We start from the raw sequence: 21,236 nt of genomic DNA on the forward strand, positions 1-21,236 counted from the left end.
CATGAGGTGGCAAAGTATTGGAGTTTCAGCCTCAGTATCAGTCCTTCCAATGAACACCCAGGACTGGTCTCCTTTAGGATGGACTGGTTGGATCTCCTTGTCCAAGGGATTCGTAAGAGTCTTCTCCAGCACCACAGTTCAAAAGCATCAATTCTTTGGCGCTTAGCTTTCTTAACAGTCCAACTCTCACATCCAAACATGACCACTGGAAAAACCATAGCCTTGACTAGATGGACCTTTGTTGGCAAAGTAATATCTCTGCTTTTTAATATGTATCTAGGTTGGTCATAACTTTTCTTCCAAGGAGGAAGCGTCTTTTATTTTCATGGCTGCAATCACTATCTGTAGTGATTTTGGAGCCCAGAAAAATAAAGTTTGATACTGTTTCCACTGTTTCCCCATCTATTTCCCATGAAGTGATGCGACCAGATGCCATGATCTTAGTTTTCTGAATGTTGAGCTTTAAGCCAACTTTTTCACTCTCCTCTTTCACTTTCATCAAGAGGCTCTTTAGTTCTTCTTCACTTTCTGCCGTAAGAGTGGTGTCCTCTGTATATCTGAGGTTATTGAGATTTCTCCTGGCAATCTTGATTCCAGCTTGTGCTTCATCCAGCCCAGTGTTTCCCATGATGTACTCTGCATATTAAGTTAAATAAGCAGGGTGACAATATACAGCCTTGACTTACTCCTTTTCCTATTTGAAACCAGTCTGTTGTTCCATGTCCAGTTCTAACTGTTGCTTCCTGACCTGCATATAGGTTTCTCAGGAGGCAGGTCAGGTGGTCTGGCATTCCCATCTCTTTCAGAATTGTCCACAGTTTATTGTGATCCACACAGTCAAAGGCTTTGGCATAGTCAATAAGGCAGAAATGGATGTTTTTCTGGAACTCTCTTGCTTTTTCGATGATCCAGCAGATGTTGGCAATTTGATCTCTGGTTCCTCTGCCTTTTCTAAAACCAGCTTGAACATTTGGAAGTTCACAGTTCATGTATTGCTGAAGCCTGGCTTGGAGAATTTTGAGCATTACTTTAATAGTGTGTGAGATGAGTACAATTGTGTGGTAGTTTGAGCATTCTTTGGCATTGCCTTTCTTTGGGATTGGAATGAAACTGACCTTTTCCAGTCCTGTGGCCATTGCTGAGTTTTTCAAATTTGCTGGCATATTGAGTGCAGCAGTTTCACAGCATCATCTTTCAGGATTTGAAATAACTCCACTGGAATTCTATCACCTCCACTAGCTTTGTTCGTAGTGATGCTTTCTAAGGCCCACTTGACTTCACATTCCAGAATGTTGGCTCTAGGTGAGTGATCACACCATCATGATTATCCGGGTCATGAAGATCTTTTTTGTACGTTTCTTCTGTGTATTCTTGCCACCTCTTCTTAATATCTTCTACATCTATTAGGTCCACACCATTTCTGTCCGTTATCGAGCCCATCTTTGCATGAAATGTTCCCTTGAGTTTCTCTAATTTTCTTGAAGAGATCTCTGACTTTTCAGTAACTGATCTCAAAGAAATGGAGGTCTAAAAATTGACAACAAATTCAAAATAATTGTTTTAAGGAAGTTAAGCAAGTTATAAGAGAACACAGATAGATAACTCAATGAAATCAGGAAAAGAAACACATGGACAAGATGAGAAGTTCAACAGAGAGACAGAAATCATAAAAAAAAGAATCAAAGAGAAGCTCTGGAGCTGAAGATACAATGAATGAAATGAAAAATGCAATACAGAATATCAACAACAGACTTGAGAAGGATAAAGAATCAGTGAACTCAAACACAGATCATTTGAAATTATCCTGTCAGAGAAGAATAAAAGAAAAGATGAAAAACAACTATATGAATTATGGACCCCATCAAGAAAAACAATATACACATTATGGGTGTCTGAGAAGGAAGGAGTGTGAAAAGGGGCTGCTGCTGCTGCTGCTAAGTCGCTTCAGTCATGTTTGACTCTGTGCAACCCCATAGACGGCAGCCCACTAGGCTCCTCGGTCTCTGGGATTCCCCAGGCAAGAATACTGGAGTGGGTTGCCATTTCCTTCTCCAATGCATGAAAGTGAAAAGTGAAAGTGAAGTCGCTCAGTCGTGCCCGACTCTTAGCGACCCCATGGACTGCAGCCTACCAGGATTCTCCGTCCATGGTATTTTCCAGGCAAGAGTACTGCAGTGGGTTGCCATCGCCTTCTCCAAAAGGGGCAGAAATCGTCTTTAAAAAAAAAATGGCTGAAAATTTCCCCCAGATTTTAGGAGGCTTCCTTGATAGCTCAGTAGGTAAAGAATCTGTCTGCATGCAGGAGACCCCAGTTCATTTCCCGGGTCAGGAAGATCTGCTGGAGAAGGGATAGGCTATCCACTCCAGTATTCTCGGACTTCCCTTGTGGCTCAGCTGGTAAAGAATCTGCTTGCAATGCAGGAGACCTGGGTTGGGAAGATCCCCTGGAGAAACGAAAGTCTACCCACTCCAGTATTCTGGCCTGGAGAATTCCATGGACTGTATAGTCCGTGGGGTCGCAAACAGTCAGACATAACTGAGCGACTTTCACTTTCACTTTTTCATGAACATCTAAGTACATGAAACTCAAAAGTCCCCATACCTAATGAGGACTTCTCCAAGACACATTATACTAAAATTGTCAAAAGTCAGAGACAAAAATTGTCACAGAGAAGAGAGAATTTTGAAAGCAGCAAGAGAAACAAAATTCACTTCACACAAGGTAACTTCCCTGAGGCTATCAGCAGACTCCTAAGCAGTTATCTTACAGTTCAGGAGAGAGTGGGATTAAGAAGATATAGTTTCCCAGGCAAACAAAACCTGAAAGAGTTCATCACCCCCAGACTTGCCTCACCAGAAATACTCTTTAAGCTGAAATGGAAGAACACTAATTCCTATCATGAAAACATATGAAAGAATAACACTATCTGGTGAAGGTACATCAGATTGAGAATACTCTAGTAGCGTAATGGTATTGTATACATCACTTAACTCTAGCATAAAGGATAAAAGACGAAAGTATTAAAAATAACTATAGCTATAATAATTTCCTAATGGGTACACAATATTAAAAAACATACTAATATCAAAAATTAAAATGTTGGGGGCAGTAAAGGAGTTCAGTTCAGTTGCTCAGTTGTGTCCGACTCTTTGCAACCCCATGGGCTGACTGCAGCATGCTACGCTTCCCTGTCCATCACCAACTTCCGAAGCTTACCCAAACTCATGTCCGTTGAGTTGGTGATGCCATTCAATCATCTCATCCTCTGTTGTCCCCTTCTCCTCCGCCTTCAGTCTTTCCCAGCATCAGGGTCTTTGCAAATGAGTCAGTTCTTCACATCAGGTGGCCAAAGTATTGGAGCTTCAGTTTCAGCATCAGTCCTTGCAATGAATATTCAGTGCTGATTTCCTTTAGGATTGACTGCTTTGATCTTGCAATCCAAGGGACCCTTGAGAGACTTCTCCAACACCATAGTTTGAAAGCATCAATTCTTTGGTACTCAGCTTTCTTTATACGTGACTGCTAGAAAAATCATAGCTCTGACTATATGGACCTTTATATGGCAAAGTAATATTTCTGCTTTTTAATGCTGTCTAATTTTGTCATAGCTTTTCTTCCAAGGAGCAAGCATCTTAATTTCATGGCTGCAGTCACCATCTGCAGTGATTTTGGAGCCCAAGAAAATAAGTAAAGGGGTAGAATTTGTGTATGCAAAGTTTACTTGTATTCAGCTTAAAATACTTTATAAGATGTTTTATGTAAGCTTCATGGTAATCACAAAGCAAAAAGCTATAACAGACCAGAGGAAGGAGTCAAAGCAATTACTACACAAAGTCACAGAATCAAGAAGGAAGACGGCTAGAGAAGAATAAAGGCACAAAGAAACTACAAGCCATTAAAAAACAATTAAGAAAATGATAATAGTAAGTCCTTACTTATCAATGATTAAATTCTCCAAACAAAATTCATTGAGTGGCTGAATAAACTTTAAAAACAAACACTTAACTTCTTGCTGCCTAAAAGAGACTCATTTCAGCTTTAGGGATACACATAGTCTCAAGGAGAAGGGATGGGAAAGATAATCCATGCAGATAGAAACCAAAGTAGGAATAACTAGAGTTTAATTCAAAAACTATAAAAAGAGACAAATAATGAGGCTATATAATAATTAAGAGGTCACTTCATTAACAGACTATAATAATTATAATATTCATATATATGAACCAAATATTGAACTAAATATATTAAGCAGATACTAACAGATCTGAAGGTAGAAACAGACAGCAATGAAACAACAGTATGAGACTTCACTCTCCCACTTTCAACAACAGATAAACCATCCAGACAAAAAATCAGTGAAGAATTAATTAACTTGAACTACACATTGGACCAAATGAACCTAAAAAACAAATACAGCAGTAGAACACATAACCTCAAGCACACATGGAACATTCTCAAGGATCAACCATGTCTTAGGTCAAGTCTCAACTTTAAGACTGAAATCATACCAAGTATCATTTCTGACAATAGTATGAAACTAGAAATCAATAACAAGAGGAAAACTGGAAAATTCACAAGTATGTAGTTATTAAACAACACTCGTCTGAACAATCAGTGGGTGCAGGAAGATATCAGAAGAGAAATTAAAAAGTCTTACAAAAAGTGAAAATAGAAACACAACAAGTCTTATAGCATGCTGCAAAAGCGGTTCTAAGAGGGAAGCGTATAGCAATAAATGTCAACATTATTTTTTAAAGAAAGATCTCAAATAAACAATCTAATCGATCCCTCAAGAAATTAGAATAGAAGAAAACACTAAGTCCAAAGTTAGCAGAAGGGAAAAAAATAATAAAGATCAGAGCAGAAATAAATACCAAAACCCAAAGCCATAGAACAAAAGATCACCAAAATTAAAAGCTTGTTTGTTTAAAAAGGTAAACCAAATTGGCAAACTTTTAGCTGGACTAACTAAAAACAGAGAGAAAAGACTCAAATAAATAAAACCAGAAAAGAATTAGGAGACATTAAGACTGATGCCACAGGAACACATTGGGTTATAAGACACTACTATGAACAATTATATGCCAACTAATTATAAAATCTAAAAGAACTAGATAAATTCCTAGAAATATACAAGCTAGCAAGACTGAATCATGAAGAAACGGAAAATCTGAACAGAGGAATGACTGAACAGACCAAATCAGTAAACAAAAATGTACCAACAAAGAAAAGTGCAGTACCAGATGGTAGCCCTGGTAAATTCTATCATAAAGAAGGAGATCTCACCCATTTGCAACAACATGGATGGACTTTAAGGGTATGATGCTAAGTAAAATAAGTCAGACAGACAAAGACAAATACTATATGATCTCACTTATACGTGGAATCAAAAGAAAGAAAAGGAAAGGAAAGAAAACGATCTTATAGACAGAGAAAACATATCAGTGGTTACCAGAGGTGGAGGGGGTTAGGAGGTGGGGGAAATGGGTAGGGGATGGTCAAAGGCATAAAAATTAAAACGTCAAGGATATAACATACAGCATGGTAACTATAATTAATAATACTATTTTGTATACTCTAAAGTTGCTAAGAGGATAAATCTTAAAAGCTCTCATCATAAAAAAGTCTATAACTATATACAGTGACTGACAATAACTAGACCTATTGTGGTGATCATTTCACATTACACACATATGTTGAATCATTATGTTATACACCTGAAATTAATATAATATTATGTATCAGTTATACCCAAATTTAAAAACCAAGTAAATTTAAGTTTTAACTATAAGAAAGTGTTCTTATCATAACAATAATAAGAGGGTGGGAAGAAACTTTAAGAAGTGATGGAAGAAACTTTAAGAAGGCATAGATTATGGTTATGGTTTCCCAGGTATATGTGTGTATGCATGCTAAATTGCTTCAGTCATGTCAGACTCTTTGCAACCCCATGGACTGTGCCCACCAGGCCCTTTTGTCCATGGGATTCTCCAGGCAAGAATACTGGAGTGGGTTGCCATTCCTTCCTCCAGGGGATATTCCCGACCCAGGGATCAAAGCCACGCCTCCTGCATTGGCAGGCAGAATCTTTACCACTGAGCCACCTGGGAAGTCCTCCTGCGTATATACTTACCAACAAATTCATCAAGTTAGATACATAAATTATGTACTTTTTTGTACTTCAACAAAATTAAAAACTTTTTTAATCAATTACTTAAGAGAATTAAAACCAGTCTTTGAACTAGAAGCAGGAAGAATCTTTCTCTGAGGACTTTAAAAAGAATACTTCTTGTTTTATTAGTCAATAGCCTTTCAACAAATTTCTTAGGGATCTTTCTTAAAACATTGTCAATAAAAGGTGATGTTATCAGAACTAAAAAGAAAGGAAAGAAATGAAGGAAGAGAAGAAAGAAGCTATACTTATAACCACCAGTTACATATTAAACAAAAATTAAAACTATCAAAAATAAGGGTAAGGGCTGACCTTTGTATAATCTTTTTTGCTTGAGTTTCAGAAATATTTATACCCAGTGATTTCAAAACAGCAATTATTTCTGAATTTTCTATTATTCCTTTAAAAAAGTGAAAATATGTCAAGTTAACGAATCTGAAAAGATAACAAGGCAAAATATACTTACAAGGCAATAGCCTTTAAAAGTCCACATAGCTGATGTGAGGTTAATCTTAGTCAATTATTTTTCTAATCTAATATGGTTATTCATTTGTTTCACTGAAGAAATATTCATGTACATAATTGCACAGTGGTGCTCCAGACCCCACCTGGAGTATTATATCAGTTCACTTCAGTTCAGTCGCTCAGTCGAGTCTGATTCTTTGCGATCCCATGGACTGCAGCACGCCAGGCCCCCCTGTCCATCACCAACTGCTGGACTTTACCCAAACTCATGTCCATTGAGTCGGTGATGCCATCCAACCGTCTCATACTCTGTCGTCCCCTTTTCCTCCTGCCTTCAATCTTTCCCAGCATCAGGGTCTTTTCAAATGAGTCAGCTCTTCGCATCGGGTGGCCAAAGTATTGGAGTTTCAGTCTCAACATCAGTCCTTCCAATGAACATTCAGGACTGATTTCCTTTAGGATGGACTGGTTGGAACTCCTTGTAGTCCAAAGGACTCTCAAGAGTCTTCTCCAAAGAAGAGTATTATATAACATATCACATATGTGCTATATTGCTTTTCTAAATTTCTAAATTTCTAATCATATCTAAATTTCTAAATTTCTAATCATATCTGGTCCCAAGAGCTTCTAACCAGAGATCACAGATCTATAACAGATATTGATTATTGTACTTACTTGGAGAGAAAAAGCTAATTCTGAAGATCTGATCCAGGGGCATGAAAATAAGGCTACTCAACATTTTAAAAGATAAGTTTTAAAAGAAATAGCCTACTTAAAATAAGATGGAACATGAAACTCTTTTTAACACAAGCATATCCAATTTTAAATAACTCAAAACTACTAATATATTTAATACAAGCCTATCACACATTTCAATCTCACACTGCTAGATGTTCTGAAAGAAAAATTAAGTATTCCATACTGTCCTCAAGCCCTAAACCACATATATAATCATGTCACTCCTCAAATGAGAAAAAAATCTTTTAATTCTTCCCATGGAAACAAATAGTTGAGGATACCAAATATGAAAAAAAAATTTTAAAAATCAACTTTAGTGTCATCTAGATGAAAACTATATAATGTCAAAAAACTAACATAAATTCAGTCATAACTTTATATTATACTTTACTAACCATAGCTGCATATGCATGCATTTAAAATATGCATAAGTAAAAACAGTATACATATATATGAGATATATTATTTATATAGCCTATAAACAAAGCCCAATATTCATACATAGAAACTCAGATTCTTTATAATGACTCTGAGGCCCCTAGTGTGGAATTTACTGGTGGAATTTATAGAGGGTGGAATTTCCTGGCCTGCCTAGGAAGTTTTTTTCAAATGATGAAGCTGAATCCTCTGTCTTATGCCATTATATTCCATTATATCCCATTATAATTTTCAAACCCTATACAATAATTTTTTTAACTTTTTTTAAAGTTTACTACTCAAATCACTATGCTAAATGTGAAAGAAGTCAAAAACTAATGAGCCAACCACCCCAAGGAGTTTACCAGTTTGTATGCATGCACTAATTACTTTAAAAATATATCACTCTGTGTTATTGTATGTCATAGAAGAGCTATGAATAATGTATGGTGGAAAGATAAAGGAATGAAAAACAAGAGTCACAAATGAAGTACTATAATAGGATAAGCAAGAGACCACCAAAGAAACAAAAGCATTTCAACAAAAGGTAAAGTAAAAACATGGTAAACTTATTCGTTTAACAAAGATAGATTGGGAACTTACACACAGTAGAAAGCAGGATAGCAGGTACTTTGGAGAGTGGTGGTGATTTGGAGAGGATACAAATTGGATCTTTCTGAGATGCTACTAATATTCTGCTTCTTTATCTGTATGTTGTTTTCATGTAGTATATTTGCCTTGGAAAAATTCATGAAGCTTTTACTTATAATGTATGCACTTTGCTGTATATGTTATATATCAATGAAATTTTCCCCAAAAAATAGTAATTTAGGGCCAAATTTGAAATGGCATTTTAACAAGCCATGTCTGACAATTTCTGCCTTTGTTCTCTCTGGAAAAAAAAAAAAAAAACACCTTTCTTCAGGACAGAAAGCCCAGGTATAAAGTCATGTGAAAGAAAGTGAAAGTGAAAGTGAAGTTGCTCAGTTGTGTCCAACTCTTTGCGACCCCATGAACTGTAGACTACTAGGCTCCTCCGTCCGTGGGATTCTCCAGGCAAGAGTACTGGAGTGAGTTGCCATTTCCTTCTCCAGGAGATCTTCCCAACCCAGGGATCGAACCCAGGTCTCCCACATTGCAGGCAGATGCTTTACCATCTGAGCCACCACGGAAGACATAAAGTCATGTACTTATGGTCAATTAATCTACAAAAAAAGGAGGCAAGTATATACAGTGGAGAATACAAGAATATACAATGGAGTCTCTTCAACAGTAGTGCTGGGAAAATTGGATAGATGCATTTAAAAGAATGAAATTAGAATATTTTTAATACCATACACAAAAACAAACTCAAAATAGATTAAGCATCTAAATGTAAGGCTATAAAACTCCTAGAGGAAACAGTAAGCAGAACACTCTTTGACAAAAATCACAGCAATAGTTTTTTGGATCTGTCTCCTAGAGTAATGGAAGCAAAAGCAAAAATAAATAAATAAGACCTAATTAAACTTAAAAGTTCTGCACAGCCAAAGAAATCACAAAACAAATGAAAAGACCACCTATGGACTAGGAGGAAATATTTGAAAATGATGTAACCAACAGGGATTAATATCTAAAAACTACAAACAGCTCATACATCTCAATATTTCTAAAAAATAATAAGAAGAAGCAGAAGACACAAACTGACACTTCTCCAAAGAAGACATACAGGTGGCCAGAAAGTATGTAAAAAGATGCTCAACAACACTAATTATTAAAGAAAAGCAAAATTACAGAGAAGTATCACCTCACACCAGTCAGAATGGCCAGCATTAAAAATCTACAATAAAAAATACTGAAGAGGGTGTGGAGAAAAGGGAACCCTCCTAAACTATTGATGGGAATGTCAATTTGTACAACCACTATGGAGAACAGTATGGCGGTTCCTTAAAAAATTAAGTAGAGTTACACATGATCCCCACCAATCCCACTCCTGGGCATATATCCAGAAAAGATGAGAACTCTAATTTGAAAAGATATATGTACCCCAATGTTCACAGCAGCATTATTTACCACCATTACTTTACCAATAGCCAAGATATGGAAGCAACCTAAAAGTCCACTGATGGATGGATAAAGAATATTCCATATATACAATAGAATATTAGTCATAAGAAAAATTGAAATTTTGTTGCTGCCATTTGCAGCAACACAGATAGACCTAGAGATTATCATACTAAGTGAAGTAAGTCAGACAAAGACAAATATCACATGATATCACTTATATGTGGAAGCTAAAAAAAACAATTCAAATGAGCTTATTTACAAAACTGAAATAGACTCACAGACATAGAAAATAAATTTATGGTTATCCCAAAGGAAAAGGGTAGGGTAGAAATAAATTAGAAGGCTGAGATTAACATATACACGCTAACTGCGTAGAGGACATAAACAACAAGGTCCTACATGTATAGAACTATATAATATCTTGAAATTACCTATAATGGAAAAGAATCTGAAAAAGAATAATATACAACTATATATATATATATATATATATATATATATATATATATATATAACATGTATAAGTAAATCAATTTGTTGTATACCTGAAACTAATACAACATGGTAAATCAACTATACTTAAACAAACAAAAAAAAATACAGTGGAAGAGCAGAGATGAGTGGTACCATGTATTGACCTTCACATTAGGGGTGGCAAACACTATGGTCTATGGGGAGCAGATATCTGTACAAATGGGATAAATGCTACTAAACCCCACTGATTTTTACCATGTTGTAAAGCGGGTCATACGTTTCATTTTAAAGAAAACTGGGAAAGCTGAATTTTTATATAAAATCTTCCAATTTTATATGTTAAATACAAAAATAATTTCTTTTAAAAACTCCTTTTGAACTCTGTTTATATATTGACCCAGAAGAAAACTAAATTGTTCCTGAGCACAATTAAAGTCTCCCTCTATCACTTGTATAGCAATTATCATAGTCTAGCTTGTGTATGGCTATTCATTCTTATTTCACCCAACACTGTCTGCTTCTGAAAATTTTTGTTAACACAGTTCCTAGTGCACTAGCTCACATATACTACTCAAAAACTCTTTGTTTCATTGACCTAAAATTACATTAAGTAATTAATCCTTATGCAAAAGAAGTTAAAATTTCAAGCTATGATGTAGAGAAAAATTAGGTAATGTAATTCAGAATATAATCAATACCTATGGACTGAATGGGAGATTCAATGTTGTCTTTAATTATATACACCGAGTTTTCACTGAGAAAGATGGGCTTGAAATGGATTTGCTAGAGTAACAATAGTTAGCTGTATGGAGAGGAAGACTGTGACTATTCCAGTCCTGTAATTCCAGGGGTAAATGCAAAATATTCCACTTCTATACTACAGATTATTTTGCTAAGTTAACAAGCCATCTCAAATTTTACTGGTTTAATAAGAATGTATTTGATAATAGGATGCAATCAGAGTTTGGTTCAACACATTGGTTCTTCTGCTGGTTATGCCTGGGTCACTCATGTGAATTCAGTCATCTAGACGTTTGACCATAAGTGAAAATCCAAGATGGCTTCACTCACATGTCTTTTACATCAGACGGAAATGTAGAACAGTTGGAAATGAAATGGGCCACCCTAATGGCAGAAAGTGAATAGGAAGGTGAAGGTGATGAAGGTGAAAGAGGAGAGTGAAAAAGCTGGCTTAAAACTCAACATTCAGAAAACTAAGATCATGGCATCTGGTCCCACCACTTCAACACAAAAAGATGGGGAAAAATGGAAACTGGCAGACTTTATTTTCTTGGGCTTCAAAATCACTGCAAATGGTAACTGCAGCCATGAAATTAAAAGACACTTGCTCCCTGGAAGAAAAGCTATGACAAACCTAGATAGTGTATTAAAAAACTGAGACTTTGCCAACAAGGTCCATCTAGTCATAGCTTCCAGTAGTCATGTTATGGATATGAGAGTTGGGCCACTAAGAAAGCTGAGCACTGAAGAATTGATGCTTTTGAACTGTAGTGTTGGAGAAGACTCTTGAGAGTCCCTAGGACAGCAAGGAGATCCAACCAGTCCATTCTAAAGGAAATCAGATATGACCAGACAGTTTCATGGCAGTGAGATCAACCCTGGGATTTCTTTGGAAGGAATGATGCTAAAGCTGAAACTCCAGTACTTTGGCCACCTCATGCGAAGAGTTGACTCATTGGAAAAGACTCTGATGCTGGGACGGATTGGGGGCAGGAGAAGAAGGGGACGACAGAGGATGAGATGGCTGGATGGCATCACTGACTCGATGGACGTGAATCTGAGTGAACTCCGGGAGTTGGTGATGGACAGGGACGCCTGGCGTGCTGAGATTCATGGGGTCGCTAAGAGTCGGACATGACTAAGTGACTGAACTGAACTGATAGCATCAATAAAAGCACCTTGCAAAAACAAACAAACAAAACAATAATAATAAAGGAAATCAGTCCTGAATATTCACTGGAAGGACTGATGTTGAAGCTGAAGCTCCAATACTTTGGCCATCTGAAGCAAAGAGCCAACTCACTGGAGAAGATCCTGATGCTGGGAAAGATTGAGGGCAGGAGGAGAAGGGGACGACAGAGGATGGGATGGTTGAATGGCATCACCCTCTCAATAGACATGAATTTGAGCAAACTCCAGGAGATAGTGAAAGTGAGGGAAGCCCGTCATGGTGCAGTCCATGGGGTTGCAAAGAGTGGGACATGACTCAGTGACTAAACAACAATAATGGTCCTAATGGCTGAAGCAAGTCAAATGGCCGAGCCCAGGTCAATGTGGCTCAGGGTTACACAAAGGCATAAACCCTGCTAGATGAGGTTCACTGAAATACCAAATGTATTACTTAGCATTACTGTTCTCATATGTAAAAGGTAGCTGCTATGAGGACTGCATGAGACAAAAATAAGATATAGAAGATAAACTAGCTAAAACAGGCATGGCAGATGGTAAAGTACAAAAAATTCAAGTTTCTTTCCCACCATTTTCCCAATCTAAAAAAAACTCCTTCCAAAAAAGACTCTTAATGATGCAATTATGTCTAATAATTTAATTACTTCATTTCACATATTTATGACCACACTCCAAGGACATTCTGGCTCAGTAGAAGTAGGGGCTCAAGATACTTCTTGAGAGCAGTTAAGCAGATCAGTTCACATTGGGCCTTGAATACTTCCAGCTAGTGAATTTGATAGTATAGTACACCAGCTCACAAGCATCCTCTTGCCTCCATTGATTGGCATAAGGCCTGGAAACCCTCCTGGGACACAGAAAATGCAGTGGTAAAAATTGAATCCTACTATTAGTGTTTTATACACATTAATATGTGATGAACTGGGAGAGTCTCAACAATGTTGTCAGGAAGGACAAGAAGGGAAAAGATATGATGTACAGAGCCAGATCCAATAATAGGATTTGGGGGGAAAGATTGGCTCCACAGTCAATGATGTACAACAGGTATCAGAAATTACCTTAACCCAGCCAATCTGGAAACACTCTGGGAGAAAGTAGCAGCATGTTCATACAAATTTAAAAAGCTGTACTTTGAGGCCCAAAATATTCTGGCATTGGACAATTTCTGATTAAGCAAATAAGAGGGAGGAGTGTATTTGTTTCCTAGGGTAGTTGTAACAAAGGACCACAATCTGGGTAGCTTAAACAGGAATTTAAGCCAAAAGTGATTATTGGCCAAAATATTGGCAAAAATATGGCCAAAAAATGATGAAGGCCAAAAGTCTGTAAAACCAAGGCATTGGCAGGGCCATGCTCCTTTGGAAGATGCTATGGAAGGATCTGTTCTGTATTTCTCTCCTAGTGTCAGGTAGCCTCAGGTACCCCTTGGCTTACAGACACATCACTCCAAGCCTGACTCCATTGTCAAATGGCTACTTATATTATCTCCCTCTGTGCATGTCTGTCCCTGTATCCAAATTTCCCCTTTATGTGACACCTGTCCTATCGGGCTTCCCTGGTGGCTCAGACAGTAAATCTGCCTGTAATGCAGAAGACCCGGGTTTGATCCCTGTGTTGGGAAGATCCCCGGGAGAAGCGCATGGCTACCCACTCCAGTATTCTTGCCTGGAGAATTCCATGGACAGAGGGTATTGAGCATACCCTAATGACCAAATTTTTCTTGGTTACTTCTATAAAGACCTATTTCCAAATAAGATCACAGTCTGAGATCTGGGGGCTAGGACTTCAACTTATCTTTTAGGGGTACACAATTTACTCCATTGGAGAAGGAAATGGCGACTTACTCCAGCATTCTTGCCTAGGAAAACCTATGGACAGAGGAATCTGGGGGGCTACAGTCCATGGGGTCACAAAGAGTCAAATACAAATTAGTGACTAAACAACAACAAATTCAATCTGTAATAGAGGAGGTATTCCCTTTCATACCCACAAAAAGCATCATGGCCAGGGTAAACTGGCTGAGCTTTATAGAAGTGTGGTCACTGAGGAGGCAGCAATGATGACACAAAGCAAGTGCCTCAACCAGAACAGTGCCTCTGCAGGGCCTGCACTCTGCAGTGCAGGTGGGCACTTCACACCTACTGCCATGGCTCAGATGCTAAAAACAAAAGAAGCCAGTAGGAATTCAGACAAGAGCTCTTCCAGAATGGTGCCACTTCAGGACTTGCCTGTGATGTTCCAGCTTGACCAGTCAAGGCAGAAATTAAAAGATCTATATTGCTAATCATTACTTTGGATGGCCATCTAGCCTCAAAAAGAGTATTTTCTATTATTACCAAGAGCTATAAGCACTGATTTTCAGAGACAATAGTAATATATTTTTTTACTAGGGTTTTCTACTTTCACTGATTGTGATACAGTGTATTTTCAGCTTACAAATGATGATCATGGTGGTAACCATCAATAATGGAGTGAGATTCCAGAAGAGCACAAGAATAGAACTATCAGTCTTAGATCAACAGCAAATGATGACCAGGTTTAATTCACACATATGAATGAGTAGTACTTCTAAAGCTTCTGGATACTATTTAAGTAGGAGGGCCCACAAAGGCCTCCTGGAAGGTAAATGGAAGCTTGAAACCTATGGTTTGGATATTAAGGAAAATACAACCATTTCTGTGCTTATAGGTCACTAAACCTTGTGACATTCAGGTTACACTTTGTCTTACAAAAAATTCATCAGTGAAATCCTTAAAACGTCTTTTCTGGTATACTTAGAATTTTTCAATTAAAAAATTCGACTTCACAAAATTTTAAAATTAATATGTATGTTTCATATTAGAAGTATAATTAACTTCTAATTACCCGTGATGAATTAGCCATATGTGAATGCAGAAATGGTATTCTACTTTTACATTTAGTCTCTTTGATTTAAGGATTTGTAACAAAGTAAGAATATTACTTTCCTCTGCAAATCAGCATGGATATTGATCGTATGTATAAAAGACTGGAAACATTCTAAATGTCTAACAATATGGGCTTGATTAGATACATCTACTCACCAACTGAATATTTCACAGTCATTAAAAAAGTATGCTTGCAAAGAACATTAAATGAAGTGAAATGCTTACACTGACATTAAAAGAAAAAAGTAGGACATCAAACTATACATACAGTGTGACCACAATTTCACTTAAAGAGAAAAAGACCAAGAAAGAGACAGAAACAAAAAGTCTAAAAGGAAATATAAAAATATATTAAAATGTTAAGCCTGATCTCTAGACAGCAAGGTCTTTCTGTTATCTATCTGTGTTAACTAACTTTCCTACAACTGAAATATTTTCAAAAGCAGCTAGAAAACAACAAATATAATGAGTTTAATCACCATGATACTTTTAGCTCTGCTGCTGCTGCTAAGTCGCTTCAGTCGTGTCCGACTCTATGTGACCCCATAGACGGCAGCCCACTAGGCTCCTCTGTCCCTGGGATTCTCCAGGCAAGAACACTGGAGTGGGTTGCCATTTCCTTCTCCAATGCATGAAAGTGAAAAGTGAAAGTGAAGTCGCTCAGTCGTGCCCGACTCTTAGCGACCCCACGGACTGGAGCCTACCAGGCTCCTCCGTCCATGGGATTTTCCAGGCAAGAGTACTGGAGCGGGGTGCCATTGCCTTCTCCGACTTTTAGCTCATATATTGCAAAAAAAGTGAAGAGGCCTACTTATTAAGCCAAGAAGTTTTAAATTTAGAAGACAAAAAACAATTTTATTTAAAATATGACTAACCCCACAGAAATTTTAATACTAATAAATATCATTCACATATTACTCTTGGAAATTAAAAAATTACCACAAGACAAGTAATAGATATAACTGAATATTTCATAGTGGGAGTAAGGTAAAATCTAGTAAAAACATCCTTTAGTATTCACAGTTATCATTCATGTTAATCTAACTGGATAAAACACACACACACCATCATTATTTTTGTCCAGACTATTAAATGCCAGCGTCATTTTTCTCTCGTGGTCTTTAAGGTAGCGCATAAAATCTTCAAAGTTCAATCCGGAATCAGCATTGGTATCTACAGTTTTATAAATATCCTATAAGAAAGAAGAAACTCATTACAGAAATATATAGCAAGTAAGCTACTATACCACGTTAACATTGGCACATTTCACTCATACTAATTATGATTTCTACCCACATCCATTGTCCTAGTTTTTCAGTCACAGCTACAAATTTAAATACATTCGGTGATTTTTTAAATTTGTTCAATACTGAAGTCAAAACTCATTTCAAATAATTATGAGTCCTACATGTAAGTGTTTACCTAAGGTAAAAAATGAATGCCATATACCTTGAGGGAATAAAGATAGTAAGTAAGGTATATAATCTTTGCAATCAGAGACCTCACACTCCATTAAACTCAATGGGATAAAATATGTGAAATTCCAATATGACCCACAGATTATGATTTGAGATGTAGCTTTATGAAGAGTATATGTTCAAACCTCACTAAGGTGTTCTGCTTTTTTGAACAAAAAACTAATAATTTTTAAATGCATTATCATATATATTTCTAGAAGTTTCCTATCTCAAAGGTATAGATAATATCTTATTCATCTTTGTACCATAAATGCCTACCATAGGTATGGCATACCAAGGTCCTTAATCTATATTTGTTGAATTAATACTGTGAACTGGGCAATGCACTATGTGGTAGGGATTAAAAGACAAGAAGATGCAGTCTCTGCCCTGAAGGAAATTACAGAGTAGTAGAGACCATTCACATAATAAAAGAGAATTTGTTAGGTGATGTGATGGGGATGTATTCAAGGTACAGAGGAGTGTGGGAGGATTCAGGAGAGTCTTCACAGAGGGAGAGGACTTGAACTGAGAACTACAAAGAATAACTGGCATTAGCTGGGCAGACCAATGGGACAGGGCATTTCAAGAATATGTGACAGTATTTGTAAGCAGGCAGAACATATATTAGTTAGAAAAAATACAGTAATAATGATAATAGCTAATATTTATTGAGTACTTCCTTTTAAGCACTTTATATATACAATCTCATTTAATCATTCTAACAACCCTAAATAGTTCTAATTTGTTACAGACAAAATGCAAGGGAGAAAAGTAGGAGATGAAGTAGGCAGGGGAGAGATCATGAGAACTTACATGTCACAAAATGGATTCCAAATTAATTCTATAGGTAGTATCTCCCAGTAAGTGCGATGATATACGGGGCTAACATGGAAACAATATTAACATTAAATCACAGTGAGAAAATTATTCATGTTTAATTGTCTTCCAACCCTTCCGGTTACATTATGGAGAATATCTGTTTGGAGCCAATATGTCTCAATACTTCCCAACTTTAAAAAAATCCAAGAATAGTATCAACCCCTTTCCCCATCTTCTGCACTTTCAGTTGTTGTTGTTCAGTTATGTCCCACTCTTTGCAATCCCATGGACTGCAGCAAGCCAGGCTCCTCTGTCCTCCACTATCTCCTGGAGTTTGCTCAAATTCATGTCCATTGAGTCAGTGATGCTACTGGACCACCTTATCCTCTGCTGCTGCCTTCTCCTTTTGTCTTCAATCTTCCCTGGCATCAGGGTCTTTTCCAATGAGTTGGCTCTTTGCATCAGGTGGCCAAAGTATTTGAGGCTTCAGCATCAGTTCTTCCAATGAATATTCAGGATTGATTTCCTTTAGGATAGACTGGTTTAGTCTCCTTGCAGTCTAAGGGACTCTCAACAGTCTTGTCCAGCACCACAATTTGAAAACATCAATTCTTCAGTGTTCAGTCTTCTTTATGGTTCAGCTGTCATATCTGTACATGATTACTGGAAAAACGATAGCTTTGACTATATGCACCTTTGTCAGCAAACTGATTTCTCTGCTTTTTAAAACACTGTCTACGTTTGTCATAGCTTTCCTTCCAAGGAGCAAGTATCTTTTAATTTCATGGCTGCAGTCACCATCCACAGGGATTTTGGAGCCCAAGAAAATAAAATCTGTTACTGTTTCTACTTTTTTCCCTTCTATTTGCCATGAAGTGATGGTACCGGGTGCCATGAGCTTATCTTTTTCAATGTAAAGTTTCAAGCCGGCTTTTTCACTCTCCTCTTTCACTTTCATCACGAAGGTTTTTAGTTCCTCTTCACTTTCTGCCATTAGAGTGGCATCATCTGCATATCTGAGGTTGTTGATATTTTTCAACTTTGTTACCCATGGTCAACCATAGTCTGAAAATATTAAGTGAAAAATTCCAGAAATAGTAAGGTTTAGATTAAGCACCGTTCTGAGGAGTGTGATGAAATCTCACTCCATCAGGTTCCATCCTGCCCAGAATGTGAATTATCCTTTTGCCCAGATATCCCACTCATTCACTTACTAGCCATCAAGCTAGATTATCACGTTGCCTTTCATTGTATCACAGTTCTCGTGTTCAAATAACACTTATTTTACTTAGTAATGGCCCCAAAACACAAGAGTGGTAATGCTGAAAATTTGGATATGTCCAAGAGAAGCCATAAAATGTTTCCTTTAAGTAAAAAGGGGAAAGTTCTTGACTAATAAGGAAAGAAAAAAAAATCGTATACTGAGGTTGCCAAGATCTACGGTATGAATGAATTTTCTATCAGTAAAATTGTGAAGAAGGGAAAAGAAATTCACACCAGTTTTGCTGTCACACCTCAAACCACAAAAGTTATGGCCATAGTATGTGGTAAGTGCTTAGTTAAGACAGAAAAAGCATTAAATTGTACAGTACAATATTCTGAGAGAAAGACCATATTTATAACTTTATTTGAAATTATTTAACTATACTCGATTTACAATATTGTGCTAGTTCCACGTATGTAGCTTTAGATACTTTTCCATTACAGGTATTACAGGATATTAAATACAGATACTGTGCTAAATAAATAAATAAATCCTGTTTATCTGTTTTATATATAATGGTATGTAACTATTAATCCCATACTCCTAATCTATCCACCCCACCTCCGCAAATTTTCCCCTTTGGTAGCCATAAGTTTGTTTTCTGTCTGTGAGTCTGCTTCTGTTTTCCAAATAAGTTCACCTGTATTATTATTTTTAGATTCCACATATAAGTGATACCACATAATATTTGTTTTTTCTCTGCCTTATTTCACTTAGTATAATAATCTCTAGGTCCATCTGTGCTGCGCTCAGTTGCTCAGTTGTGTCCGATTCTTTAGTGACCTCGTGGACGTAGCCCGCCAGGCTCCTCTGTCCGTGGGATTTCCCAGGCAAGAATACTGGAGTGGGTTGCTATTTCCTCCTCCAGGGGATCTTTCCAACCCAGGGATCAAATCCGCATCTTCTGCTTTTCCTGCACTGCAGGCGGATTCTTTACCATTGAGCCACTGGGGAAGCCCATGGTCCATCTATGTTGTTGCAAATGGCACATTTCATTCATTTTATGTTTGGGCAATACTCCATTATATATGTACCATATCCTCTTTATCCATTCATCTGTTGATTGACACTAAGTTTACTTCCATGTTCTAGCTTTTGTAAATAGTACATCCAAAAACACTGAGGTGCATATGTCTTTTCAAATGAGAGTTTTCATCTTCCCCAGATATATGCCCTGGAGTGGGGCTGCTGGATCATATCATAACTCTATTATTAGTTTTTATTTTTTCTTTTTTTTCTTTTTTAAATTTTAAAATCTTTAATTCTTACATGCGTTCCCAAACATGACCCCCCCTCCCACCTCCCTCCCCACAACATCTCTCTGGGTCATCCCCATGCACCAGCCCCAAACATGTTGCACCCTACGTCAGACATGGAAACTTTGTACTATTTTATATAGTGGTCTACCAATTTAACAGTGTAGGATGGTTCCCTTTTCTCCACACTCTTTCCAGTATTTATTATTTATAGACTTTTCGATGATGGTCATTCTGACGGTATGAGGTGATAGCTTATTGTAGCTTTCATTTGCATCTCTCTTAGCAGGGCTTCCCTGGTGGCTCAGATGGTAAAGAATCCACCTGCAATGCAGGAGACCTGGGTTCCATCCCTGGGTTGGGAAGCTCCCCTGGAGGAGGGCATGGCAACCTACTCCAGGATTCTTGCCTGGAGAATCCCCATGGACAGAGGAACCTGGCAGGCTACAGTCTGTGGGGTCACAAAAAGTTGAACATGACTGAGCGACTAAGCACAATAATTAGCAATCACATTCTCATAACTTTTATTATAGTATATTGTTATAATTGTTCTATATTTTATTATTGAAAAAGTTAAAGTGCTGTATGATTCTGGTGCATATTTTATGTTCATTTTAGACCAGGGAAATGATATTAGACAAAAAGCAAATTTGAACAATTTTCTTATTAAGAGTTCAAAATGAGTCATAAGGCAGCAGAGACAACTTGCAACATCAACAATGCATTTGGCCCAGGAACTGCTAATGAACATACATGCAGTGGTAGCTCAAGAAGTTTTGCAAAGGAAATGAGAGCCTTAAAGATGAGGAACACAGTGGCTTGCCATCGGAAGTTGACAGTGACCAACTGAGAGGATCATTGAAGCTGATCTTCTTACAACTACATGAGAAGTTACTGAAGAACTCAATGTCAACCATTTGTTGGTCGTTCAGCATTATACAAAACTGTATAATCCAGCACAGCTTTCCTCATCAGAGAAGGATATAATATAGGGACCAAAGCCCCAGCTTGGAGTGCTCTCTGTGTTGTACCTCCCTCCTGATGTCTAGCATGTCTATCATAGCATCCTGGTCCCCACACATTCCTCAGAGATACAACCAACAACAAGGTACACACCTACATGAAATTGCTCAAGGTTACAAACTTCCTCCATCTTGACAAAGCCCTTAGTTAAAATCAGTCTTCACCTTATAAGACCTCTTAGCACACCTCTCGGTCCTACGTAATAACTCCCTCTTGAGATATTTAACTCACATTGGCTCCCAAGAGATCACACACTCCTGATTTCC

At 37.4% G+C, this 21,236-nt stretch overlaps 1 protein-coding gene across 2 annotated transcripts in view; it reads right to left on the reverse strand.

Moving 5' to 3' along the window:
* The window catches only part of LOC138445354 (mitochondrial adenyl nucleotide antiporter SLC25A24-like), an 86,312-nt gene that overhangs the window by 52,435 nt on the left and 12,641 nt on the right, over positions 1-21,236 (reverse strand). For both annotated transcript variants that reach the window (XM_069599284.1, XM_069599294.1), the window contains 2 exons: positions 16,214-16,340; positions 6,486-6,573 (listed from right to left, as the gene is read on the reverse strand). In XM_069599284.1, coding sequence (XP_069455385.1) covers positions 6,486-6,573; positions 16,214-16,340 — 215 coding nt within the window. The remainder of the gene's footprint in view (positions 1-6,485; positions 6,574-16,213; positions 16,341-21,236) is intronic.

The sequence above is a fragment of the Ovis canadensis genome, chromosome 1 (genome assembly GCF_042477335.2).
Source record: "Ovis canadensis isolate MfBH-ARS-UI-01 breed Bighorn chromosome 1, ARS-UI_OviCan_v2, whole genome shotgun sequence".
Classification (NCBI taxonomy): Eukaryota; Metazoa; Chordata; class Mammalia; order Artiodactyla; family Bovidae; genus Ovis; species Ovis canadensis.